Here is a 23,294-nt window from a genome sequence, read left to right as displayed (position 1 = left end):
AGGGAGCACTGCTCACACACTGTTGTTCTTAGGCTGTTCGGAGGCTAAGGGGACACAGGGAGGCAGAGGTTGGAGTTTCAAGAGGATGTAAGTGCCATTGGTGGTACAGCTGCCCTGAGACAACACAATGGGATATAAAGATGCTGTTTTTGCCATGAAGAGGAGCCACTGCCTCCCACTAGGAGAGAGGAAGGTGGATGGCCTCAGGTGCTGATTCGGTTGGACCTGTGAGAAAGTTCCAATGGTACCATCTCTTTTCTCCATGACGCATGTTGCAAGGTCATTCCCAAGAGAGAAGGAAGTAGAGGGAAGATAAAAATGTTGAGAAAATGTGCCACAGTTTTCGTGGCAAGTTGAAGGAGGGAGAATATTAGAGAAACAGATTAAGGTTGTCAGACAGAACTGGGAGCCCTGAGTGAGGTCGATGGTCATTCGGTTTTAGGGATAACCAGTTCTTTCAGATGTGTACACACTTCTTACTGTGCTGGCAGGGAGGCAAGACCAAAGCTGGACCCCGCTCTCAGCACATCTCAGTTCAGTCTAGCATTTATTGTGAGAAGTAGAGTATTTGTGCTCATGCTGACTTGCTGGAACTAGGAATGCTCTCTGTCCTCCAGTGCCTTCATCCCTGGAGTTTATTTCCTGAGAGGCTGGGCCAGAAAACCAAGATGAAGAGGGTTGGCTGATGATGCAGTGAATCTTCAAGGCCCAGTTGAAGGGCTTTAGAGAGAAGGAGGGGGGTCCAGTTGATGGACATGATAGATACAGCAGCCCAGGGTCAGGAGCCAGGGAAATTCAGAAAGGCATGTGTTCTGAGAGCACTGGAACCCCCAGAATCTGGGGCCAGACAGCCCTGGTCCAGGAGGAGAGGGACTACAGCAGCCCCAAAACAAGGCCCGGTACAACCAGGTATTATTTATTTATTTTCTTCAACCTTGCTGAGCCTCAGTGTTCTCATCTACAAAATGGGAAAATAATGACACCCACCCACAGATTTGGGAAGCTGCACTAGATAATGACTTCTTAGCACATGAGACTTAGCACAGTACTGGCTGGTGGTGAAGACCAGCACTCTGTCTCCTTGACCCCGATTTGTTCTCTGCCATTTGCCCTCCTTCCTTCCTCCAACACCACCTATCCAAAAAGCTTTCAGACTGTTCCCAGGCACCCATGAGTGCTGTGGTGTCTTTGCTCTGGTCTCTGATGATGTGCATCTTCACTGGCATTCCTGTGCCTTCTGTGGTTCCTCTTCTGTTCATTACTACTCACTGAGCAGCTTCTCATGCCAACAATGCTCAATGCTATGGATCTTTTCCTAAGTCACAAAGGAACAGAAACAGCCTCGTAAAAGTGAACCACGCCACATGGATCCATGTCAGAACAGTAACGGTCTTGTACGGGTCTAAGAGAAGGAGGGAAATGTGATAATCTCTAAGGCAGATGTGACATAACAAGTGACTCTCATAGGATCATGTCTTGTGGGAATATAAGCCCTGGGAATGATAGAGCCACACATTTCTCAGAATTCTCTGCAATAATGAGGCACCTCGTTGGCTCAGTCAATAGAGCATGCAACTCTTGATTTCAGGGTCGTGAGTTCGAGCCCCACATTGGGTGTAGAGATTACTTAAATAAATGAATAAACAAACTTTAAAAAAGAATTCTTTGCAATAATAGCTCACATTTATTGGGCATTTGATATCTGTAGCTTTCCTGAAGAGCCTTAGGTGCACCATTACATTTAATACTCGTAGAAATCCTAAGAAGTGTTGTCATCCCATCCTAGAGATGAGGAGATCAAGGTTGGCAGGGAGGGAGGTCAAGCCCAGCTGCAAGTCTTCGCAGCTGCAAAGCTTGTGTTCTTAGCTGCCACACCAGTGCCTCCGTGTACCACACTACCCTCTGGCATTGCCATATTCTTCACAGTCTCCTTTGCCACCTGAACTCCCAGTCAATCCTTACATCAGCATCCCTAATTTTTGTTCACTTCCAGGTACAAGTCCTCCTTGTTCCCAGGTAACATGGAGGCACTGACAATCCTGAACAATTCCCCAATGGTTGCGGAGGTGTTCTTCTGTTTTCAGAATGATGTCAAAGCAAGCACCTACTTCCTGGAGCCCATCAACATGATTCTGAAACCCAATGAGAAGCAGGTATAGTCTCATAGTAACAAGTCCACCAGGGCAAGTCTTTCTTTGGAAATTTGAGGTCTTGGCATTCTCTGCATAAATGTACTGCTTTAATGCTTCCCTTAGACACTGAACGTGTGGGCCTACCCTACTGCAGCTGGTGTCTTTGAAGACTGCATTATCTGCTGCATCAAGGAGAACCCAGAGCCAGCTGTCTTCAAATTAGTCTGCCAAGGGGTCCGTCCAGAACTAGAGCTGGAACCCAGACAATTGCATTTTGACCGGCTCTTGTTGCACAGGTTAGAGCTCTGGATGATCCGAGGATTGCGATGGGATTTAAAGAACATTTAGTTCTAGGGTGGCCAACTCATCCTGATTTTTCTCAGGACTCTCCTCATTCTAGCACTGAAAGTCCTACATCTGGGAATACTTCTGGTCCTATACAAACCAAGATGATTAGTAACATGTCCAGGACCAAACCCACTCACCCCCTGCCAAATCAACTGCCAAAGTGTGTGCATATCTGCATTTTTCTCAGGACTCTTTTTTTTTTTTTTCAGATTCTCTAAGAAGTCCATTACCTTCAAAGGCTAAGAATCTTTGGTTTAGAAATTAGAGCACAGAGAACACTAGACTCAAACTGGAACTTAACATTTCATTCACTGGCATTATATTATTCTAAATAGAAAATGTTTATTTGGGGGGCTACTGGCTGAGAATATTATGAGATGTATCCTACATTCCTTGACATTACCACCAGGCCCCAATCCCTGATAAACACTGGTTATTGAGCTAAGCAATGATTGAAATAACCAGAGGTGGTTTTTCTGACCTGCCATAATAAATCAGAATCATTCAAAACTGATGGGATGCCTGGGTAGCTCAGTGGTTGAGCCTCTGCCTTTAGCTCAGAGCATGATCCTGGAGTCCTGGGATCGAGTCCCACATCAGGCGTCCCATAGAGAGCCTGCTTCTCCCGCTGCCTATGTCTCTGCCCCCCTCTCTCTGTGTGTCTCTAATGAATAAATAAATAAATAAAATCTTAAAAAAAAAAAAGGATCATTCAAAACTCATGAAATTTCCTTTGGTCTTTGCAGAAAAGAATCCAAGGTAATTCTTCTGCGCAACATCACACCCCTGCCTGTGGCATGGAGGATCACCAGCCTGGAGCACCTGGGTGATGACTTCACCGTGTCCACCATGCAGGGAATCATCCTCCCGAAAGCTGAGTACAGCCTGCAAGTGCACTTCCAGCCCTCCAAACCTGTCTACATCAAGAAGATGATCCGGCTAGAGGTAAGGCTTCACACATTTCCAGACCTGATCATCAAAATGTGTACATATTGGTCTCTGACACACTACCAACACACACACGCACACACACACACACAGAGCCAGGTCTCCCTGTTACACTCTCCTAATTGATCCCTGTTTAACAACCATAGACCCACAGTATCTTGCTCTGCACATCACTGTAAGCTCCATAAATGCAGTCTCGTTAGTGGCTGATTTCCTGAAGCCACAAACAAAACATTCACTGAGTGCAGAGTGATGAGTGAGGCAGTGAATGATGTTACCATCTCAAAGCAGCCTGATCTTCCTTTGAACAGGTCTGACTATTAATAATTCTTCCTTGGGTTGAGTTCAGATTTCCAACTGTTATTTATATAAATTAATCCTGTTTCTACTTTTTGGCCCATTCAATGGACCCAATCTCTCTTATCACCCACCTATGACAGTTCTTAAGATAGCTGAACACAGATACTGATAGATTCATTTAATCAACAATTGTGTGTGAATATCAGAGGGTGATAGTCAACATTTAAACATCAGTCTCCATCCAGACACCAGTCTCTGCACAATGAACCCAGGCCACATGGCTGGTGTCAGCTTCATCCTTCTGGTGCTGGATCATGGAGACTCTAGAGGTTCCCATGGTGAGAGTGGTGGGGGAGGCAGATAAGAGGAGATACTTGGAGGTCAAGTGACAGCTATTTACCAACTGATATGGAAACTTTTTAAATTTTAGGTATGATACGGCATCCCTATGTGTTCCAGTCAGAGCAGACACAGTGGGTTTCCCCTCAAGCCCCTTCAAAGTGGTCTAAGGCTTCTCTTCCCCAGATTATATTCCTTCAACATCTACATGAGGAAATGCCTTGCTTTCTGGTCCATTTGAAAAGTGTTCTAGTGAACTCATTTTATTTTATTTGTGCACTTCTTAAATTGTTCATCCTATTTTCCCCAATTATAAATTTAATCTCCACCATCACCACCCCCTCCACACACACACACACACACACTCCAATAAGAAAGCAAAGGAAATAGAACGCTCTGGGTGCATGGCATCTATCAGGAGAAAGATACGGTGTAAATTCTGGAGCTGATAATACAAATTCTTTGTCCCATTTTTCCCTCCTGCTGCCAGTCCTTCTTGTCATCTCTGTCAAAGAGTAAACAGCAAAAGAAGGTAAAACTGAAGTCAGTTCAATTTGCTCTGAGAAACATTGACAAAATGTGTGATGAAAAAAAAGATGGAAACTGAATTAAAACTTGAGTTTGGTGACAGCTATAAATTTCCCCCTCAACACCAAAGCACAAGTAATGGGTTGCTGGTGACTTCATTTCTCAACTTGAGACTTCAGTAGAGAGGCAGGGAGTCTTCAGGAGAGCTACCCTCACTGCCAACAGCTCTTCCCCTTGGTGAATGGACCCTTTATCACCCCCTGCCCCTTGTTTGTCTCAAGAGTTAAAAGTTGAGTCCAGATGACAGCCAACACTAGTTCAGGTGTTCCTCAGGACAGAAGGGAAGGAGGGGACAGTGAGCAGCTGGGAGGGGGCAGGCTTGGTTTTTGTCTGTTTTTTGTTTTTTACATTTCCAACTGGAATAGTACAAGTGTTCATTTAAATAAAACATCTGAAATTTCCTGAAGAGAAACAGTAAAACACTTATTTTATATGAAACTCTAGCACTTTTTCCATTGATTGAAGCAGAAACAAAGAACAGAAGAATTCAGATTTATAAAATTAGTAAAGCAAGGATGATTTACAAGGTGTAGGTTTTCCATTTCAACTATCAGAAAAATGCCCTCAGGTTTATTTTATAAGTTCCAAGGAACACTTTTCTGCAGTGCATACTCACAGCCCCAACTTCAATAACGTAGTGGCAATCATGCAAAAAATTTAAACCCCATAAATGGACAAGATGAAAAATGCAGTCCCTTTTCCCCATTCTCATATTAATTGTCTACATTGCATTTCCCAAAGGATGTTATGAGGGTACACTAATGGTACCAAATGCTCAGTGAAGACAAGAACTAAATACGTTTTTAAAATATTCTCCATCACGTCTCTTTCCTCATCATTCCCACTGCATGGTACATAGTTCAAGCTCCAAGTCCCTGTGGATCTTGCTTTTACTGAAGAATCCCTTTTATCCTAACAGGTTTTAGATGCAGACAATCTTGTTGGTGTTGTTCAGATTGAAAACATCTTGGTCTTTGCAGAGTCTTATGACGTCGCCTTAGACATCACCTTCCCCAAAGGTCTGTTGGCCCCTTCAAGGATAGGGTATTTAGAAGTCACATCTTTTAATGCAATAGATTTCTTATGTAGAAGAAGACTAGTAGTTGTTGGGGAGGGTGTGGAATTTCAGCAAATAGTAATGCAAGTCCCAGAGTAATGTTGGCAACATGACTACGAATCTCAATTTCTCCAACGGGAGATGACAAAGGATGGCCATAATAAAGTTGGCAGAACTCTTTTCTGAACAGCCATCCGAGAGTAAGTACTTATCTTCCTACCTGCATTAGCCTTTTATCACTGCTGTAATAGGTTATCACAAACTGTGTGGCTCCAAACAATACAAATTTATCATCTTACCGTTCTGTAGGTCAAAAGTCCAAAATTGAGCTAACTGGGCTAACATCAAGGTGTCAATGGAGCCACATTCCTTTCTGAAAGCTCTGGGAGAGAATCCATTTCCTTGCCTTTTCTATCTTCTAGCATCCTTGGCTCACGGTTCCTTTTCCTCCATCTTCTAAGCCAACAATCCTGGGTCAGGTCCTTCTCATGCCACCATTTCTCCCACTTAGGTCTCCCTCTTCTATTTTATTGTGATTATGTTGTGTCCACCCAGAGAATCCAAGATCTTTCTATTCTAAACTCAGATGAGAAGGAAGGAAGGAAGGAAAGGAAGGAAAGGAAGGAAAGGAAGGAAGGAAGGAAGGAAGGAAGGAAGGAAGGAAGGAAGGAAGGAAAGAAGGAAAGAAGGAAGGAAGGAAAGAAGGAAGGAAAGAAGGAAGGAAAGAAAGAAAGAAGACAGATGATTAGCAACCTTCATTCCATCCATCATTCCTCATGTAACCAAACATATTCACAGGTCCCAGAGATTAGGACGTGAACACCTTTTGGGAGCACGGGGCATTATTCTGCCCACCACACTGCCTTCATGCCAGATTAGGCCCCTCCATTTTAGCATGCAGTTCTCTTTTATTCTCCCTTCTTCTTCCTTTCTTCCTTCTTCCTTCTTCTCTTTTATTATTCTTGCCCTCCTTCTCAGCAAGATTCATAGGACATGAGAGCTACATGTTTGCCTAGATGTCATTGGTCTTACGCACAAGGATATTTATTGCACCATTATTTGTAATAATAGAACATTCGAAATAACCTATCTATTGAAGATGGAACATTATTACTATAGAAATAATATTGTAAACTGTGAAATAGCATATCATAGTATATGATATGACCATTAAGATTACATTTATAAGAAACTTTTAATTATATGGGGAAATGCTTATGATGCAGTGCTAAGTTAAAACAATACAAATTTAAATGTAATATTCTAACTATATTTCTTAGACACTTGATGCAAAAAAAAATTTAAATACCAAAAACTTTAGCTATTAGAAAGCATGACAGGAAATACAGTGGTCCTAAGATGGAAGCTAGAGCTACTGAAGTTGAATTCAATGTAAGAGCAGCGTCTATTGTTTGTTTGCTGAAACTCAATTATAGGAGGGCTTTTTAGCCACAGTGTTTTCAGAAAACAAATTCTCTGAACTTGTCACCATGGATTTTCCATGTGACTTCAAAAAGAAGTTCCCCCACTTCTCACTCCCTCGCCATCCTCTCACCCTCCCCACCCCCCATCCTGGCCCCTGGACTCTGCAGGAGCTGAAGGAGGCCTCGACTTCGGGATTGTGAGGGTCATGGAAGAGGTGAAACAGCCCCTGCAGCTGAAGAACCGTGGGAAATATGAGATCATGTTCAGGTAACCTGAAAACCATCAGGCACATAGTCATCCACATCCACTTATGGGGAGAAAAATGTTATCTGAGAGATAAAAAAACAGAAACTTGATTGAGGAAATCATAAGAACCATCTCTGCTTTTAGCCTCTCTCAGGCTTCAAGTGAATGGAACTCCAACTATTAAGAGCAGAGACTTTCACACTTCTCTCAACTCTGTGGCTTTACAGGGACCTTAAGGTCCCTCTTGAAGCGCCCAGAGCCACAGAGATCTGGGGGTGGGAGAGAGACTCACAGGGAGAGGTTGGGAGGAAGATGTACTAGGTGAGGGAAGGTCCTGAGGGTGGAGGGAGAGACTAGAGATGAGGACCTGGCTGGCCTTCAGCTGTCCTTCCCTCCTTTCGGCTCATATCTGTTTCATACGTTGGCATTACACGTAAGATTCCATGTGGGGAAGAAAAGGGATTTTTGCAATTTTCTTTTTTTTAATTTTAAGAACTACTGTGTTGTAGAACCCAAATGATGGCCTGGTGGAAAGGAGTGCCAGCTTGTGCTCATCTCCTGAGATAAAATATGAAACACTAAATAAGGGAGATTTCTCAGAGAGGAAAGGGTGCCAGTGGGTGGGGGAGGGAGGAGGTCACTCAGGCAGGGCCACACAACCCTTGCAGGCAGTGCCAACACCCATGGCCAGTCTCTTCTGGGGAAGATTGTCCTTCCCCTGGAAGAATAGATGGTTGATAAAGGGACTTGCCCTCATAGACTTAGAAGAAATTCCATGCATTCATGATAGTTTCATTTCAGCTAAAAAAAAAAAAAAGGCTGAAATGAGAGAGGTCCTACCTCAGGGCTACCATAACTAGACCCATACATTGAAATATATAAATATAAATATAAACTTAACAAACCTAGAAGAAAGCCATTGTCACCTTAGAATTAGCACTGAATGGAGTCTTGGCCACTTGTGAGCTTTGTTGTAGGTTATCATGGAGCATTAGTTCTGTTCTTCTAGGTTACATGGACTAACCACCCTCAGGTTGGAGCAGATGATCAAAATTCATTGAAAGGACTTGCAGTGGGTGCCTAGGTGGCTCAGTCCATTAAGCATCTGCCTTCAGCTGAGGTCACCATCCCAGAGTCCTGGGATTGAGCCCCATATTGGGGTCCCTGCCCAGTGGAGAGTCTACTTCTTCCTCTTCTGCCTCTGCCCTTCACCCTACTCATTCTCTCTCTTTCTCTCTCTCTCTCTCTCCCTCCCTCCCTCCCTCTTGCTCTCTCTCAAATAAATAAATAAATTTTTTTTAAAAAAGGAAGGAAGGAAGGACTTGCAGAGAATGGAGGAAGCTCAGGTAGCAAGCATGTAGCAGTGGAGTGGCCAGGTCTCCTAGAGTGTGGGAACACCATTTAGGTCCCCACAGCAACTCCAGATGTCCCACCTCAGCTTGTATTCCTTGCTCCTGCTCCAGTCCCTCTGTCATTCTCATGAGTCTGCTGCTCTCTGTGGCTTTTCACCTCGTCCACATTGGGCCATGGCCTCCCTGTACAAGTACCTCTGTTAAATGGCCTCTCCCTCCACTTTCTCTCCCTCTTTAGATCCTCTGACTTCTGCATCACTGTTCCCTGTGTGTGGGCTGTGTTCAGTCTCAGAGAGGGGAGGAGGAAAGGAAGGGATACAGAGACAGACAGACAAATGGATGAATTAATTTAGTTGGTCCTTATCCAGCCTCAAGTGGCCCTGTTAGAGATCTCCCACAAGATCTCTCTAGTGGTACTTCTAGACGCAGTGCTTAAGCAGGACCAGAGGCAAAGCGACACTCAACAGTCTGGAGTCTCCTCTCTAGTATCTTGGGTTCCCCATAATGACTGCAGCTGACCTTTCATTCCTCTCTTTCAGCTTTTCTGTGGATTCCTTAGGGATTTTGTCAACCAATGTAAATTCTATGATCTCAGTCCAACCCAAGAAAGGCTCATTAATTCCAACGGAAAAGCCCACAAATGTCCAGGTGTCATTTCGTGCCAAAAAGGAAGTGAAGTCTGAGCACCAGCCAGTTCTGCGCTGTCAGGTACAACAGCTCACAGGGAGGATTCACTCAGTGGCAGGATTGTTGGACTCATTTCAAAAGGAAGAGTACATGGTCTAGCCCATGTTCCAGGGTTTGTGTTTTTGGTCCCAAGCTAGCAGGCAGAAGTAGGTCAAGTGGGGGTGGGAGTGCAAAGTCATCAGGAATCGAGAGTGCCAGACAGGCAATATAGCCTGTTCAGTCAAGTACAAGAGCAGAGTGGGGAAGTGAAAGAGGAGGTCAAGTCAGTCTACGTTGATCCATGGCTGGTACATAGTAAGTTTAATATCAGTGTTTGCTAATATTGTTGATGCAATAACATAAAGAAAATGAAATTGACTTCATTTTAGTGATGAAAACAGAGAATGAAATAGACAGTCCTGGGAACCCTGGGGCACTGTGGCTGACATCTTCCTACTTCTTCCTCCCTTTCTAGATTATCGAGCCCAATATCACAGAAGGAGGTGAAATCATTGCCAGCATCCCAATTAAGTTTTCTGTGAATGCAGTGTACTCCAAATACAACATCAGCCCCTCCTCCATCATCAACTTTGGCGCTTTGATCTGCGGCAGTCGGAAAAGCATCACCTTCACCATAGAAAATCAAGGTGTTACGGACTTCAAGTACGCCCTCTACAGGCTGACAGGGGAGAGCCCCATTCATCAAAAGAAAGCGTAAGACAAGTATTTACTTAACTCAGGCCATTCCCTGGTTAATTAGCGCATTCTCTTTTACAAAGAGTTTTCATTTATTTTATCTAAATTCACCCAATCCCCTTCTGTGGGATGAGGTCAATAGGGTTTTAAAATGGCTCATCCAAGATTGGGCAAGAAATCAACAGTAGATCTCAGTTCTGAACCCATATCTCTGACCACAGATTTCATATGCTTTCTTACTGCTGTCAGATATATGATAAATTTAATTGAACAGATGTAAAGGCTTCCTCATGGGGTTGTGTCTATTGCCCTGGTGCTTCTAGAATGCTACAAGACTCACAGGAAGTCATTGTCCTGGTTATTGTTCTGTAGGATGCTGGGGGGCTATTATAACCACAAGCTAAGTCAAAAGAAATCATAACTGTGCTTCATGTGGGGGCGTGCAGAAGGTACCCGGGAAACGTAGACTAGAGAAGCATGCTACACCTTCTATCCACCAGGACTGCTTTGCTTTTACCTTCTCTGCATGAAGATGCTGTATCACAACAGCTTAGTTGTTCTAACAGCAAAACTCCGCATCCTTCAAAAAGCAGCTCTTAATCAATGTACTGAAACAATTTACCTTTTTGAGTGCTTTTAGTTGTCATGTTCTTTTTATGGCAAATTTAGGATAGTTTTACCCATTCCCAAGGCGCTTTGTCCTGACTAATTAATTGGCTCTCTAATTAATTAATTTGAAATGGACTTTCCAATTAATTGTTTTAAATCCGACACACCTTGTTTGTAATCGTTTTGCATTTTTGTAGATATCCTCTTCCATTGTTTGCTAAGTTTGGACCTATTAAGAAATTTTGAGTTAAGCTGTATAAAGACTCTTTCAAAAGAGAAAAAAAAAAAATCCTACCCTTTTTCTCAGTGGCTTTTATAATAAAACTTGGTGAACGATTCTTGCTTATTAATACTGATATTTGCTTCACACACACAAAAAATAATGTCTCTTTCTTCCAAATTTAATTTCAACTTAATTTTTTAGCATTTATTTTATAATAATTTAATACTGTTTATAGATGTATTTGTATTTTGCTTTAAATTGTTTTTAATTTTAGTTTGGTTTTCATTTTAGTATGTACAAATTCATGCAAAATGTGCAAAGGGGGTTGAACTTAGTTGTTATGGTCATTAAGCAAGTGAATGCTCAACTGTATAAAACTCTCAAAAGTTTAAGATTGCACCTCAAATGCATTTGACATTGTAGGTTAAGTGGCCTCTAGACAAACTAATTATTGGGTAAAACAGCTACCAGAACCTATGTTTAAGCTATTGCTTAAACTCAGTTTTAAAACACCATGACTATAAATGTGAAGAAAAAAGGACAGAATTTAAGTTTATTTGACATTTCACTTTTTTAAGATCAGGTTAATCTACAAATGATTTTCTAGAAATAATTTTCACACACTGCTTTTCAGAGAACTCACGTAAACATTTAAACATTATTGTGTTCTTGCAGTAATTTTCAATGTCCTTATGAATCATATTTAATAACTCTAATGACTACAAAGTTTTCTTACAATTGTTAAATGAGGTTGGCTAATGATATATAAATAAGCTGACTTATTTATAAGTCACGGGGTACCCCCGTGGCCATCTACCCCTTTCCTAGGAAAAGAGACAATAGAACTAGTAGATAGGTAGTATTTAATGTCACCACCTCAACCTGAGAGTGTACCCTTGCTTCCTTAATCAGAGTCAGCCATATTAGACATGCAAGATCCCGGGAAAGCGATAGCTTCTACAAGACTAGCCCTTCCAAAGCAGCCAAGTTCTCTGATGCTGTTCAAAAAGAAGTAAACATCCCAAACCAGGTGAGCACCCTTTCCTTGTCACAAGAACTCTGGAAGGCCACCTCCCCACTAGTTCCCTCCTGAGTAAGCCTTGCAACAGCTACCTCCCTAGCTAGTAGGATCTGAACCAACTGTGGCAGCAATACTAGTTCTATTGAAACACCACTTCATTTTCAGACAAGCCATTGATATTTATTTTTTTAAGCCATTGGCTTTTAATTTAGATATCCTCTTTTGTTTTAAAACCTTCATTGGCTCCTCATCACCTTAAAATTAAGTTTCAGCCTTCATATATATTATAACCAAGAATCATTTGTTTATAAGAAAGAAAGCCCATTTGGACTAGCTTAAATAAAAGCAGATTTTAAGACTTCTGTTCTTGTACAATGAAGTAGATATACCTTTCTTTATTCTGTCCAACTAAATACAACTAAAAACTCTGCACATTGTGTGCAAAACAAACATTAGAAGACTAAAAGGTAGAGAGAAAAAAATCAGACCCAGACCATTGGGACCCAATGAACATCACAATGGTGAGTTCCCTGAGTTTTATTTTTGCTTCATGTATCTAAAACTGGGTACTAAAGGAGCCAGCAACTCAGAAACATCAATAGACACAGACCAAAAAAAAAACCTCAACCAAAGCCTGCTCCCACTAGCCAAAGGACCAGGAAAAAGAGCAGCCTAGCAGGATAGAAACTTTCAGGTAAGGACTATTCTATTTCAGTCAAACACAACAGGAAAATCTGTGGCCCTACCTAATCTCTGCTAGCAAAGGACATTGGGGAGTCTAGATTTATACCCTATCCAGCTTCTCATGAGGTACCCCAAAACCCTGACAAAGTTGTGTTTGAGAATGCCCAGCAGGGAGCTAGGGTTTTCACTATCCCCTACCATTGTCAGTGAAGCCACCCCATGGGAAGCCTTGATTTCCACCCCAACCCAATGGTAATGAAATGTTCCTTCCTCCCCTACAATGGACTTCCCTACCCTAAGGCATCAGCAGAAGAGCAACAAGGCACTCTACCCTTCCCCACCAGGTATGTATCTGTCTAAGACTAGTGGGGAACAGGAACTATCATCCCTGCCTAGCAGTTGTAAGAGTGAGGAATCTGGACTACCACCCCACCTAGTGGTAATGAGGCAGTGCCCCCATGTCCTTTGCCAGAGTGGTGTCAGAGAAGGTCAGCCCAAATAGATTTAAATAAGATCCAGAGTCTCATAATTGCCAAGATTCCCAGGTTTCAACTCAAAAAATCACACACCATACCAAAAAGTAGAAAGATCTCAAACTGAAAATAGACAGGTAATAAGTTCCAGCATTGATATAACTGTTAGAATTATCTGACAAAGATTGTAAAGCAGTGACATAAAAATGTTAAAGAGCAATTACAAATATGCTTGGGATAAATGAAAACATAGTCAGTTCTCAGCAAAGAAAAAGAAGATATAATGAACCAAATGGAAATTTTGAAAGTGAAAACATAATCAGTGAACTTGAAGACAGAACAATAGAAATTCCTATATCTCTTTCCTATTGCTCCCATAACAAATTACCTCAAGTGTAGTGGTTTAAGACAATACAAACTTTTTAGCTTATACTTCTGTAGGTCAGAAGCTTGACATAGGTCTTACTGGGCTGATGTCAAGGTATTGGCAAAGCTGTATTCTTTTCTGGAGACTTTGGGAGAGAATCCATTTCCTTGCCTTTTCCAGCTTCTAGAAGACATTTGTCTTTCTTGATTCATGATTTCCTCCCTCCATCCTCAAAACAAGCCATGGTGGATCAAGTTCTTTTCACATCACATGACTCCAGCCTCCTCCATAATGATGTACCTTAGGCCTGCTTTTTCCACATATAAGGACCCTTGTGATTACACTGGTCCCAGGATAATACCCCATCTCAAGGTTCTTAATCATATCAACAAAGTTTTTTTTCCATATAAGGTAACATATTCACAGGTTCCAGGGATTAGGATGTAGACATCTTTGGGGAGCCATTATTCTGCCCAATCCAAACCAGAGAGAAAATAGACTCTGTTTTGAGTTCTGTTGAAAATCTATTTGAGGGATACCCAGATGGCTCAGTGGTTAAGCATCTGCCTTCGGCTCAGGGCGTGATCCTGGAGTCCCAGGATCGAGTCCCCCATTGGGCTCCCTCCATGGAGACTGCTTCTCCCTCTGCCTGTGTCTCTGCCTCTCTCTCAGTGTCTCTCATGAATAAATAAATAAAATCTTAAAGAAAAGAAAAGAAAATCTATTTGAGTCTAATGAATAAAAAAATTAACAGACCATGAGGGACCTGTGGAAAAACTCTAACATCCCTGTCATCGAAGTTCTAGAAAGAGTTAAGAAATAGAGTTGGGCTGGGGCTACCCTGGATGGCTCAGTTGGTAGAACATGTTACTCTTTATCTCATGGTCATGAATTTGAGCTCCACTTTGGGAAAGAGATTATAAATAAATAAACCTTAAAAAAAAAGAAATAGGGTTGGGCTGAAAATGTACTCAATGAAATGATGATTGAAAGCTTTCCAAATTTAGCAGAAGATATAAACCTATAGATTCAAGAATCAGGGCAAATCCCAAATAGGACAAACCTAAATAAATCCACACCCACATACATCATAGTCACACTTCTAAACACTAAAGACAAGAAATCAGGGCACCTGGGTGGCTCAGTGGTTGAGCATCTGCCTTTGGCTCAAGTCATGATCCTGGGATTCTAGGATTGAGTCCTGCATCAGGCTTCCCACAGGGAGCCTGCTTCTCCATCTACCTATGTCTCTGTCTCTCTCACTGTCTCTCATGAGTAAATAAATAAAATCTTTTAAAAAATAAATAAAGACAAAAAAATCTTAAAAGCAGTGAAAGAAGACACCTTCCGCATAGGGGGACAACTATTTGAATGATAGCAGATTTCTTATAAAAAGCCATAGGGGCCAAAGGAAAGTCGATCAACATTTTGCAAGTGCAGGAAACAGGTAACTGAAGCCTGAATCTTATATCCAGCAAAAATATACCCCAGAAACAAATGGAAAATTAAAACGTTCTCAAATGAAGGAAAACTAATTTGTTACCAGCAGGTCTCTCAGAAGACTGGCTTAAGGAAGTTCCCTGAACATAAAGTAAATAATAAAAGAAGGAATTATGGGGACAGCTAGCTGGCTCAGTCAATAGAGCATGTATGAGTCCTGACCTCAGAGTCATGAGTTTAAGTCCATGCTGGGGGTAGAGATTTCTTGAAAAAAATTGGGGGGCACTTGTGGGGGCTTAGTTGGTTAAACGTCCAACTCTTTTTTTTTTTTTTTTATTCTTTTTTTTTATTGGTGTTCAGTTTACTAACGTACAGAATAATACCCAGTGCCCGTCACCCATTCACTCCCACCCCCCGCCCTCCTCCCCTTCTACCACCCCTAGTTCGTTTCCCAGAGTTAGCAGTCTTTACGTTCTGTCTCCCTTTCTGATATTTCCCACACATTTCTTCTCCCTTCCCTTATTTTCCCTTTCACTATTATTTATATTCCCCAAATGAATGAGAACATATAATGTTTGTCCTTCTCCGACTGACTTACTTCACTCAGCATAATACCCTCCAGTTCCATCCACGTTGAAGCAAATGGTGGGTATTTGTCATTTCTAATAGCTGAGTAATATTCCATTGTATACATAAACCACATCTTCTTTATCCATTCATCTTTCGTTGGACACCGAGGCTCCTTCCACAGTTTGGCTATAGTGGCCATTGCTGCTAGAAACATCGGGGTGTAGGTGTCCCGGCGTTTCATTGCATTTGTATCTTTGGGGTAAATCCCCAACAGTGCAATTGCTGGGTCGTAGGGCAGGTCTATTTTTAACTCCTTTAGGAACCTCCACACCGTTTTCCAGAGTGGCTGCACCAGTTCACATTCCCACCAACAGTGTAAGAGGGTTCCCTTTTCTCCGCATCCTCTCCAACATTTGTTGTTTCCTGCCTTGTTAATTTTCCCCATTCTCACTGGTGTGAGGTGGTATCTCATTGTAGTTTTGATTTGTATTTCCCTGATGGCAAGTGATGCAGAGCATTTTCTCATATGCATGTTGGCCATGTCTATGTCTTCCTCTGTGAGATTTCTGTTCATGTCTTTTGCCCATTTCATGATTGGATTGTTTGTTTCTTTGGTGTTGAGTTTAATAAGTTCTTTATAGATCTTGGAAACTAGCCCTTTATCTGATATGTCATTTGCAAATATCTTCTCCCATTCTGTAGGTTGTCTTTGAGTTTTGTTGACTGTATCCTTTGCTGTGCAAAAGCTTCTTATCTTGATGAAGTCCCAATAGTTCATTTTTGCTTTTGTTTCTTTTGCCTTTGTGGATGTATCTTGCAAGAAGTTACTATGGCCAAGTTCAAAAAGGGTGTTGCCTGTGTTCTTCTCTAGGATTTTGATGGAATCTTGTCTCACATTTAGATCTTTCATCCATTTTGAGTTTATCTTTGTGTGTGGTGAAAGAGAGTGGTCTAGTTTCATTCTTCTGCATGTGGATGTCCAATTTTCCCAGCACCATTTATTGAAGAGACTGTCTTTCTTCCAATGGATAGTCTTTCCTCCTTTATCGAATATTAGTTGCCCATAAAGTTCAGGGTCCACTTCTGGATTCTCTATTCTGTTCCACTGATCTATGTGTCTGTTTTTGTGCCAGTACCACACTGTCTTGATGACCACAGCTTTGTAGTACAACCTGAAATCTGGCATTGTGATGCCCCCAGATATGGTTTTCTTTTTTAAAATTCCCCTGGCTATTCGGGGTCTTTTCTGATTCCACACAAATCTTAAAATAATTTGTTCTAACTCTCTGAAGAAAGTCCATGGTATTTTGATAGGGATTGCATTAAACGTGTATATTGCCCTGGGTAACATTGACATTTTCACAATATTAATTCTGCCAATCCATGAGCATGGAATATTTTTCCATCTCTTTGTGTCTTCCTCAATTTCTTTCAGAAGTGTTCCATAGTTTTGAGGGTATAGATCCTTTACATCTTTGGTGAGGTTTATTCCTAGGTATCTTATGCTTTTGGGTGCAATTGTGAATGGGATTGACTCCTTAATTTCTCTTTCTTCAGTCTCATTGTTAGTGTATAGAAATGCCACTGACTTCTGGGCATTGATTTTGTATCCTGCCAAGCTACCGAATTGCTGTATGAGTTCTAGCAATCTTGCGGTGGAGACTTTTGGGTTTTCTATGTAGAGTATCATGTCATCGGCGAAGAGAGAGAGTTTGACTTCTTCTTTGCCAATTTGAATGCCTTTAATGTCTTTTTGTTGTCTGATTGCTGAGGCTAGGACTTCCAGTACTATGTTGAATAGCAGTGGTGAGAGTGGACATCCCTGTCTTGTTCCTGATCTTAGGGGAAAGGCTCCCAGTGCTTCCCCATTGAGAATGATATTTGCTGTGGGCTTTTCATAGATGGCTTTTAAGATGTCGAGGAATGTTCCCTCTATCCCTACACTCTGAAGAGTTTTAATCAGGAATGGATGCTGTATTTTGTCAAATGCTTTCTCTGCATCCAATGAGAGGATCATATGGTTCTTGGTTTTTCTCTTGCTGATATGATGAATCACATTGATTGTTTTACGGGTGTTGAACCAGCCTTGTGTCCCAGGGATAAATCCTACTTGGTCATGGTGAATAATTTTCTTAATGTACTGTTGGATCCTATTGGCCAGTATCTTGTTGAGAATTTTTGCATCCATGTTCATCAGGGATATTGGTCTGTAATTCTCCTTTTTGGCGGGGTCTTTGTCTGGCTTTGGAATTAAGGTGATGCTGGCTTCATAGAACGAATTTGGAAGTACTCCATCTCTTTCTATCTTTCCAAACAGCTTTAGGAGAATAGGTATGATTTCTTCTTTAAACGTTTGATAAAATTCTCCTGGGAAGCCATCTGGCCCTGGACTCTTGTGTCTTGGGAGGTTTTTGATGACTGCTTCAATTTCCTCCCTGGTTATTGGCCTGTTCAGGTTTTCTATTTCTTCCTGTTCCAGTTTTGGTAGTTTGTGGCTTTCCAGGAATGCGTCCATTTCTTCTAGATTGCCTAATTTATTGGCGTATAGCTGTTCATAATATGTTTTTAAAATCGTTTGTATTTCCTTGGTGTTGGTAGTGATCTCTCCTTTCTCATTCATGATTTTATTAATTTGAGTCTTCTCTCTCTTCTTTTTAATAAGGCTGGCTAATGGTTTATCTATCTTATTAATTCTTTCAAAGAACCACCTCCTGGTTCTGTTGATCTGTTCCACAGTTCTTCTGGTCTCGATTTCGTTGAGTTCTGCTCGAATCTTTATTAACTCCCTTCTTCTCTTGGGTGTAGGATCTATTTGCTGTTTTTTCTCTAGCTCCTTTATGTGTAAGGTTAGCTTTTGTATTTGAGTTCTTTCCAGTTTTTGAATGGATGCTTGTATTGCGATGTATTTCCCCCTTAGGACTGCTTTTGCTGCATCCCAAAGATTTTGAACGGTTGTATCTTCATTCTCATTAGTTTCCATGAATCTTTTTAATTCTTCCTTAATTTCCTGGTTGACCCTTTCATCTTTTAGCAGGATGGTCCTTAACCTCCATGTGTTTGAGGTCCTTCCAAACTTCTTGTTGTGATTTAGTTCTAATTTCAAGGCATTATGGTCCGAGAATATGCAGGGGACAATCCCAATCTTTTGGTATCGGTTCAGACCCGATTTGTGACCCAATATGTGGTCTATTCTGGAGAAAGTTCCATGTGCGCTTGAGAAGAATGTGTATTCAGTTGAGTTTGGATGTAAAGTTCTGTAGATATCTGTGAAATCCATCTGGTCCAGTGTATCATTTAAAGCTCTCGTTTCTTTGGAGATGTTTTGCTTAGAAGACCTATCGAGTATAGAAAGAGCTAGATTGAAGTCACCAAGTATAAGTGTATTATTATCTAAGTATTTCTTCACTTTGGTTAATAATTGATTTATATATTTGGCAGCTCCCACATTCGGAGCATATATATTGAGGATTGTTAAGTCCTCTTGTTGAATAGATCCTTTAAGTATGATATAGTGTCCCTCTTCATCTCTCACTACAGTCTTTGGGGTAAATTTTAGTTTATCTGATATAAGGATGGCTACCCCTGCTTTCTTTTGAGGACCATTCGAATGGTAAATGGTTCTCCAACCTTTTATTTTCAGGCTGTAGGTGTCCTTCTGTCTAAAATGAGTCTCTTGTAGACAGCAAATAGATGGGTCCTGCTTTTTTATCCAGTCTGAAACCCTGCGCCTTTTGATGGGGTCATTAAGCCCGTTCACATTCAGAGTTACTATTGAGAGATATGAGTTTAGTGTCATCATGATATCTATTCAGTCTTTGTTTTTGTGGACTGTTCCACTGAACTTCTTCTTAAAGGGGAATTTTAAGAGGCCCCCTTAAAATTTCTTGCAGAGCTGGTTTGGAGGTCACATATTCTTTTAGTTGCTGCCTGTCTTGGAAGCTCTTTATCTCTCCTTCCATTTTGAATGAGAGCCTTGCTGGATAAAGTATTCTTGGTTGCATGTTCTTCTCATTTAGGACCCTGAATATATCCTGCCAGCCCTTTCTGGCCTGCCAGGTCTCTGTGGAGAGGTCTGCTGTTACCCTAATACTCCTCCCCATAAAAGTCAGGGATTTCTTGTCTCTTGCTGCTTTAAGGATCTTCTCCTTATCTTTGGAATTTGCAAGCTTCACAATTAAATGTCGAGGTGTTGAACGGTTTTTATTGATTTTAGGGGGGGATCTCTCTATTTCCTGGATCTGAATGCCTGTTTCCCTTCCCAGATTAGGAAAGTTTTCAGCTAGAATTTGTTCAAATACATATTCTGGCCCTCTGGCCCTTTCGGCGCCCTCGGGAACCCCAATTAAACGTAGGTTTTTCTTCCTCAGGCTGTCGTTTATTTCCCTTAATCTATCTTCATGGTCTTTTAATTGTTTGTCTCTTTTTTCCTCAGTTTCCCTCTTTGCTATCAACTTGTCTTCTATGTCACTCACTCGTTCTTCCACCTCGTTAACCCTCGTCGTTAGGACTTCTAGTTTGGATTGCATCTCATTCAATTGATTTTTAATTTCTGCCTGATTAGCTCTAAATTCTGCAGTCATGAAGTCTCTTGAGTCCTTTATACTTTTTTCTAGAGCCACCAGTAGCTGTATAATAGTGCTTCTGAATTGGCTTTCTGACATTGAATTGTAATCCAGATTTTGTAACTCTGTGGGAGAGAGGACTGTTTCTGATTCTTTCTTTTGAGGTGAGGTTTTCCTTCTAGTCATTTTGCTCAGTGCAGAGTGGCCAAAAGCAAGTTGTATTGGGAAAAAGAGAAAAAGAGAGGAGAGAGAGAAGGAAAGAAAAGAGAAAGAGAAAAAAAAAGGGAAGAAAAAGAAAAAAAAAACGAAAAAGAAAAAAAAAAAAAGAAGAAAAAGAGAAAGAAAAAGAAAGGAGGAAAAAAAAGGGGGTGGGGGAAGGAAACAAATCAAAAAGCAAAACAAAACAAAAACAAAAACAAACAAACAAAAAAAGAACCACAGGGGAGTATCTTCTGATTCTGTGTTCTTTAAGTCCCTTGGCTTCTCCTGGAAGTTGTCCGTCTAGCTGGTGTTCTGGGGGAGGGGCCTGTTGTGCTGATTTTCAGGTGTTAGCAGTTGGGGGAGCTGCTGTGCCCCAGCCTGGTGCGGGGCTCGGTGGGGGTTGTTTACCCCGTGAGGCCGCAGGAGGAACAGCCCCAGTGGCGGGGCAGCTCTGGAAACCTGGATTCAGCTCCGGCAGGAACTCCGTCTGCAGGGCCTGGAGGCTCCGGGGCGGGGCCGCTGATGTGCTCAGCTGGGGCAGGAGCGTCCTTGGGGTCCTGGTCCCTCCCGACCTCTGCCTTTCCCGGGGGAGGCGGGATCCTGGGCTGTGTCCCGGCGCCCTGTGCTCCGGGGCCTGCGCTGGTGGATTCGCGCTCCCGGGCCGCGCAGCCCCCTCCGCGGAGCCGCCGCCCGAGCCCCTCCGAGCTGCTCCTGGAACCGCGCAGCCCCCTCCGCACGGAGCCTCTTCCTCCGCCCGAGCCCCTCCGAGCTGCTCCCGGGGCCGCGCAGCCCCCTCCGCGGAGCCGCCGCCCGAGCCCCCCGAGCTGCTCCGGGTCCCGCCGGGTCCCGCCGTGCGCGCTGCAGCCCTTAGGGAGCTCGGCGCACTCTCCGGGGCGCGCAGTTGCTGTTAGTGTCCCCGGGATCCCGAGGGCACCCCCGCCCTCCCGGGTCCTGCTCCAACTCCCTGCGAGCCCCTTTCCCCCGGGGAGGTCGGTGCAGCTCCTGCTCCTCCGGGACGGGGCTCTACTGTCCTGGGGACACTCGCCCCGGCCTCAGCCCGGCTCCTCGCGGGCCCCTCCCCCTTGGAGGCCTTTGTTTCTTTACTTCTTTTTCCCCGTCTTCCTACCTTGATAGATTCGCGAACTCTTCTCACTGTAGCATTCCAGCTGGTCTCTCTTTAAATCTCAGGCCGAATTCATAGATTTTCAGGATAATTTGAAGGTTTTCTAGGTAGTTTGGTGGAGACAGGTGATTTGGAGACCCTACTCTTCCGCCATCTTGCTCCTCCCCCCCAACTCTTGATTTCATTTCAGGTCATGATCCCAGGGTTGTGAGATTGAGCCCAACTTTGAACTCTATACTCAGTGGGGAATCTGCTTGAGATTCTGGCTCTCCTCTCTCTGCCTCACTCTCTCCCCCGCCCCCATCAAAGAAATAAATCTTTTTTAAAAATCCTTTTTAAAAAAGAAGGAATTAGGAAACATCAAGAAGGAAGTAAAAACATGACAGGCAATTATGTGTGTAAATTCAATAGACTTCCCTTCTCCTCTTGAATTTTCTAAATAATGTTTATCAATTAAAGCAAAAAATTATAACACTGTCTGATATGGTTCTAAGTGGATGTAGAGGAAATATTTTAGACACTTATAAAAGGCAGAGAGTGAATAAGCAATTGATCGACAACATGGCAAATACTATACCTGAGATGTGTGTGGAGGAAAAAGCTCCAGAAAGGTGAAGGAATGAAGTCTTACTGTTCCTGGTAGCTGTTAAAAGTCATTGAAGGCTTCACAGAGGAGGAAAATTTACTTGTATATTAGGATTGTGGTCAGCTACAAGTAAGAGAAAATCCAACATTAGTGATCTAAATAGATAGGATATGGGAGGTCCTTCCTTTCTTTTTTTTATTAGCTTAAGGGTAGAATTTAGTGATTCATCAGTCACATATAACACCTAGTGCTCATCACATCAAGTGCCCTCCTTAATCCCCATCACCCAGTTACCCCATCCTCCCACCCATCTCCCCTCCAGCAACCCTCAGTCTGTTTTCTAGAGTTAAGAGTCTCTTATGGTTTGCCTCGGTTATGTTTAAATAAGGTAGGCAGTTGCTTGTGTTGGCTTAGAGACTCATTGGCGTTTGTGATTCTCCTAACTTTTCTTCATGGCCCCAACATGACTGTAGCAGCTCCAGCCACCAAATATGCACTGAAGGCAAAAATAAAGAGAAAGTAGGTACTCTGCACTCTCTGGACACCAGTAATTATTGATTGCATTTGGATTGAATTTTCTACATGTTGGTTTCTATGTCTTCTCAAATATTTTCTTCTTTAACAGAATAAAATTTATTTAACATACATAATTTTCTACATATGTTTCTATAACTCTCATCCCTTCTAATATATGTTATGTTTGGGGTTGGGGTTTTTTTGTTGTTCATTTTTGCTTGTTTGTTTTACCTTCTTCACTTACTGTATCTTCTTTGCCCTCAGTGAAGCAGCCTCTCTATAATACCCTAACTTTCAGTTCCAATGGCCTTGTCTGCTTTCTCACCTTGGCAGTTCACTTACAAGGTCACACCCTGGATCTCACATCAAAGGAAACTTAGGTACCTCTGGACTCTTGATTTCTAAGATTCCTTTCTCTGACCATCATTCCTTTATCCCCACTTACTGCTTCAAGTCCACGCATCTCAGCTGTTCTTTGTCCTCAGTGTGACCTAGCTCCTTTGAGACAACACTCAACTGTGTTCTTATTTCCCAAACCTTCTCCTTCTTACAAATTTATATTCCCCCAACAGTGCACAATATATTTTTGATACTATCCATTCAAACAGGTGTGAGGTGATATCTCATAATTTTGATTTGCATTTCCCAGATGATAGGTGATCAACTTTTCTGGTATGATTATATTAAGAACCTCGAGATTGGGGAGATTATCTTGGATTATCCTCAGCCCGATGTGATCATAAGGATCTGGGAGTGGTAGGAGGAATGGGGAGATGTTGGTCAAAGGGTATAAACTTCCAGTTATAAGATGAATAAGTTCTG

General features: G+C 42.2%; 1 protein-coding gene and 1 long non-coding RNA gene across 7 annotated transcripts in view; one reads left to right on the top strand and one right to left on the bottom strand.

Annotated features, from left to right (window-relative positions):
* HYDIN (HYDIN axonemal central pair apparatus protein) overlaps positions 1 to 23,294 on the top strand; it is a 389,826-nt gene that overhangs the window by 301,543 nt on the left and 64,989 nt on the right. For all 6 annotated transcript variants that reach the window (XM_038538390.1, XM_038538392.1, XM_038538391.1 and 3 more), the window contains 8 exons: positions 1,994 to 2,153; positions 2,256 to 2,428; positions 3,227 to 3,425; positions 5,575 to 5,674; positions 7,305 to 7,404; positions 9,275 to 9,443; positions 9,877 to 10,115; positions 11,842 to 11,959. In XM_038538390.1, the coding sequence (XP_038394318.1) occupies positions 1,994 to 2,153; positions 2,256 to 2,428; positions 3,227 to 3,425; positions 5,575 to 5,674; positions 7,305 to 7,404; positions 9,275 to 9,443; positions 9,877 to 10,115; positions 11,842 to 11,959 (1,258 nt within the window). The remainder of the gene's footprint in view (positions 1 to 1,993; positions 2,154 to 2,255; positions 2,429 to 3,226; positions 3,426 to 5,574; positions 5,675 to 7,304; positions 7,405 to 9,274; positions 9,444 to 9,876; positions 10,116 to 11,841; positions 11,960 to 23,294) is intronic.
* LOC106558856 overlaps positions 21,954 to 23,294 on the bottom strand; it is a 62,225-nt gene continuing 60,884 nt past the window's right edge. Inside the window, exon 7 of the long non-coding RNA XR_005360110.1 lies at positions 21,954 to 22,079. This is a non-coding gene — a long non-coding RNA (uncharacterized LOC106558856). The remainder of the gene's footprint in view (positions 22,080 to 23,294) is intronic.

Source organism: Canis lupus, chromosome 5 (assembly GCF_011100685.1).
Source record: "Canis lupus familiaris isolate Mischka breed German Shepherd chromosome 5, alternate assembly UU_Cfam_GSD_1.0, whole genome shotgun sequence".
NCBI classification, from domain to species: Eukaryota; Metazoa; Chordata; class Mammalia; order Carnivora; family Canidae; genus Canis; species Canis lupus.
Note: the sequence above shows the minus strand (reverse complement) of the source record. Positions and strands in the feature narration are given on the sequence as shown.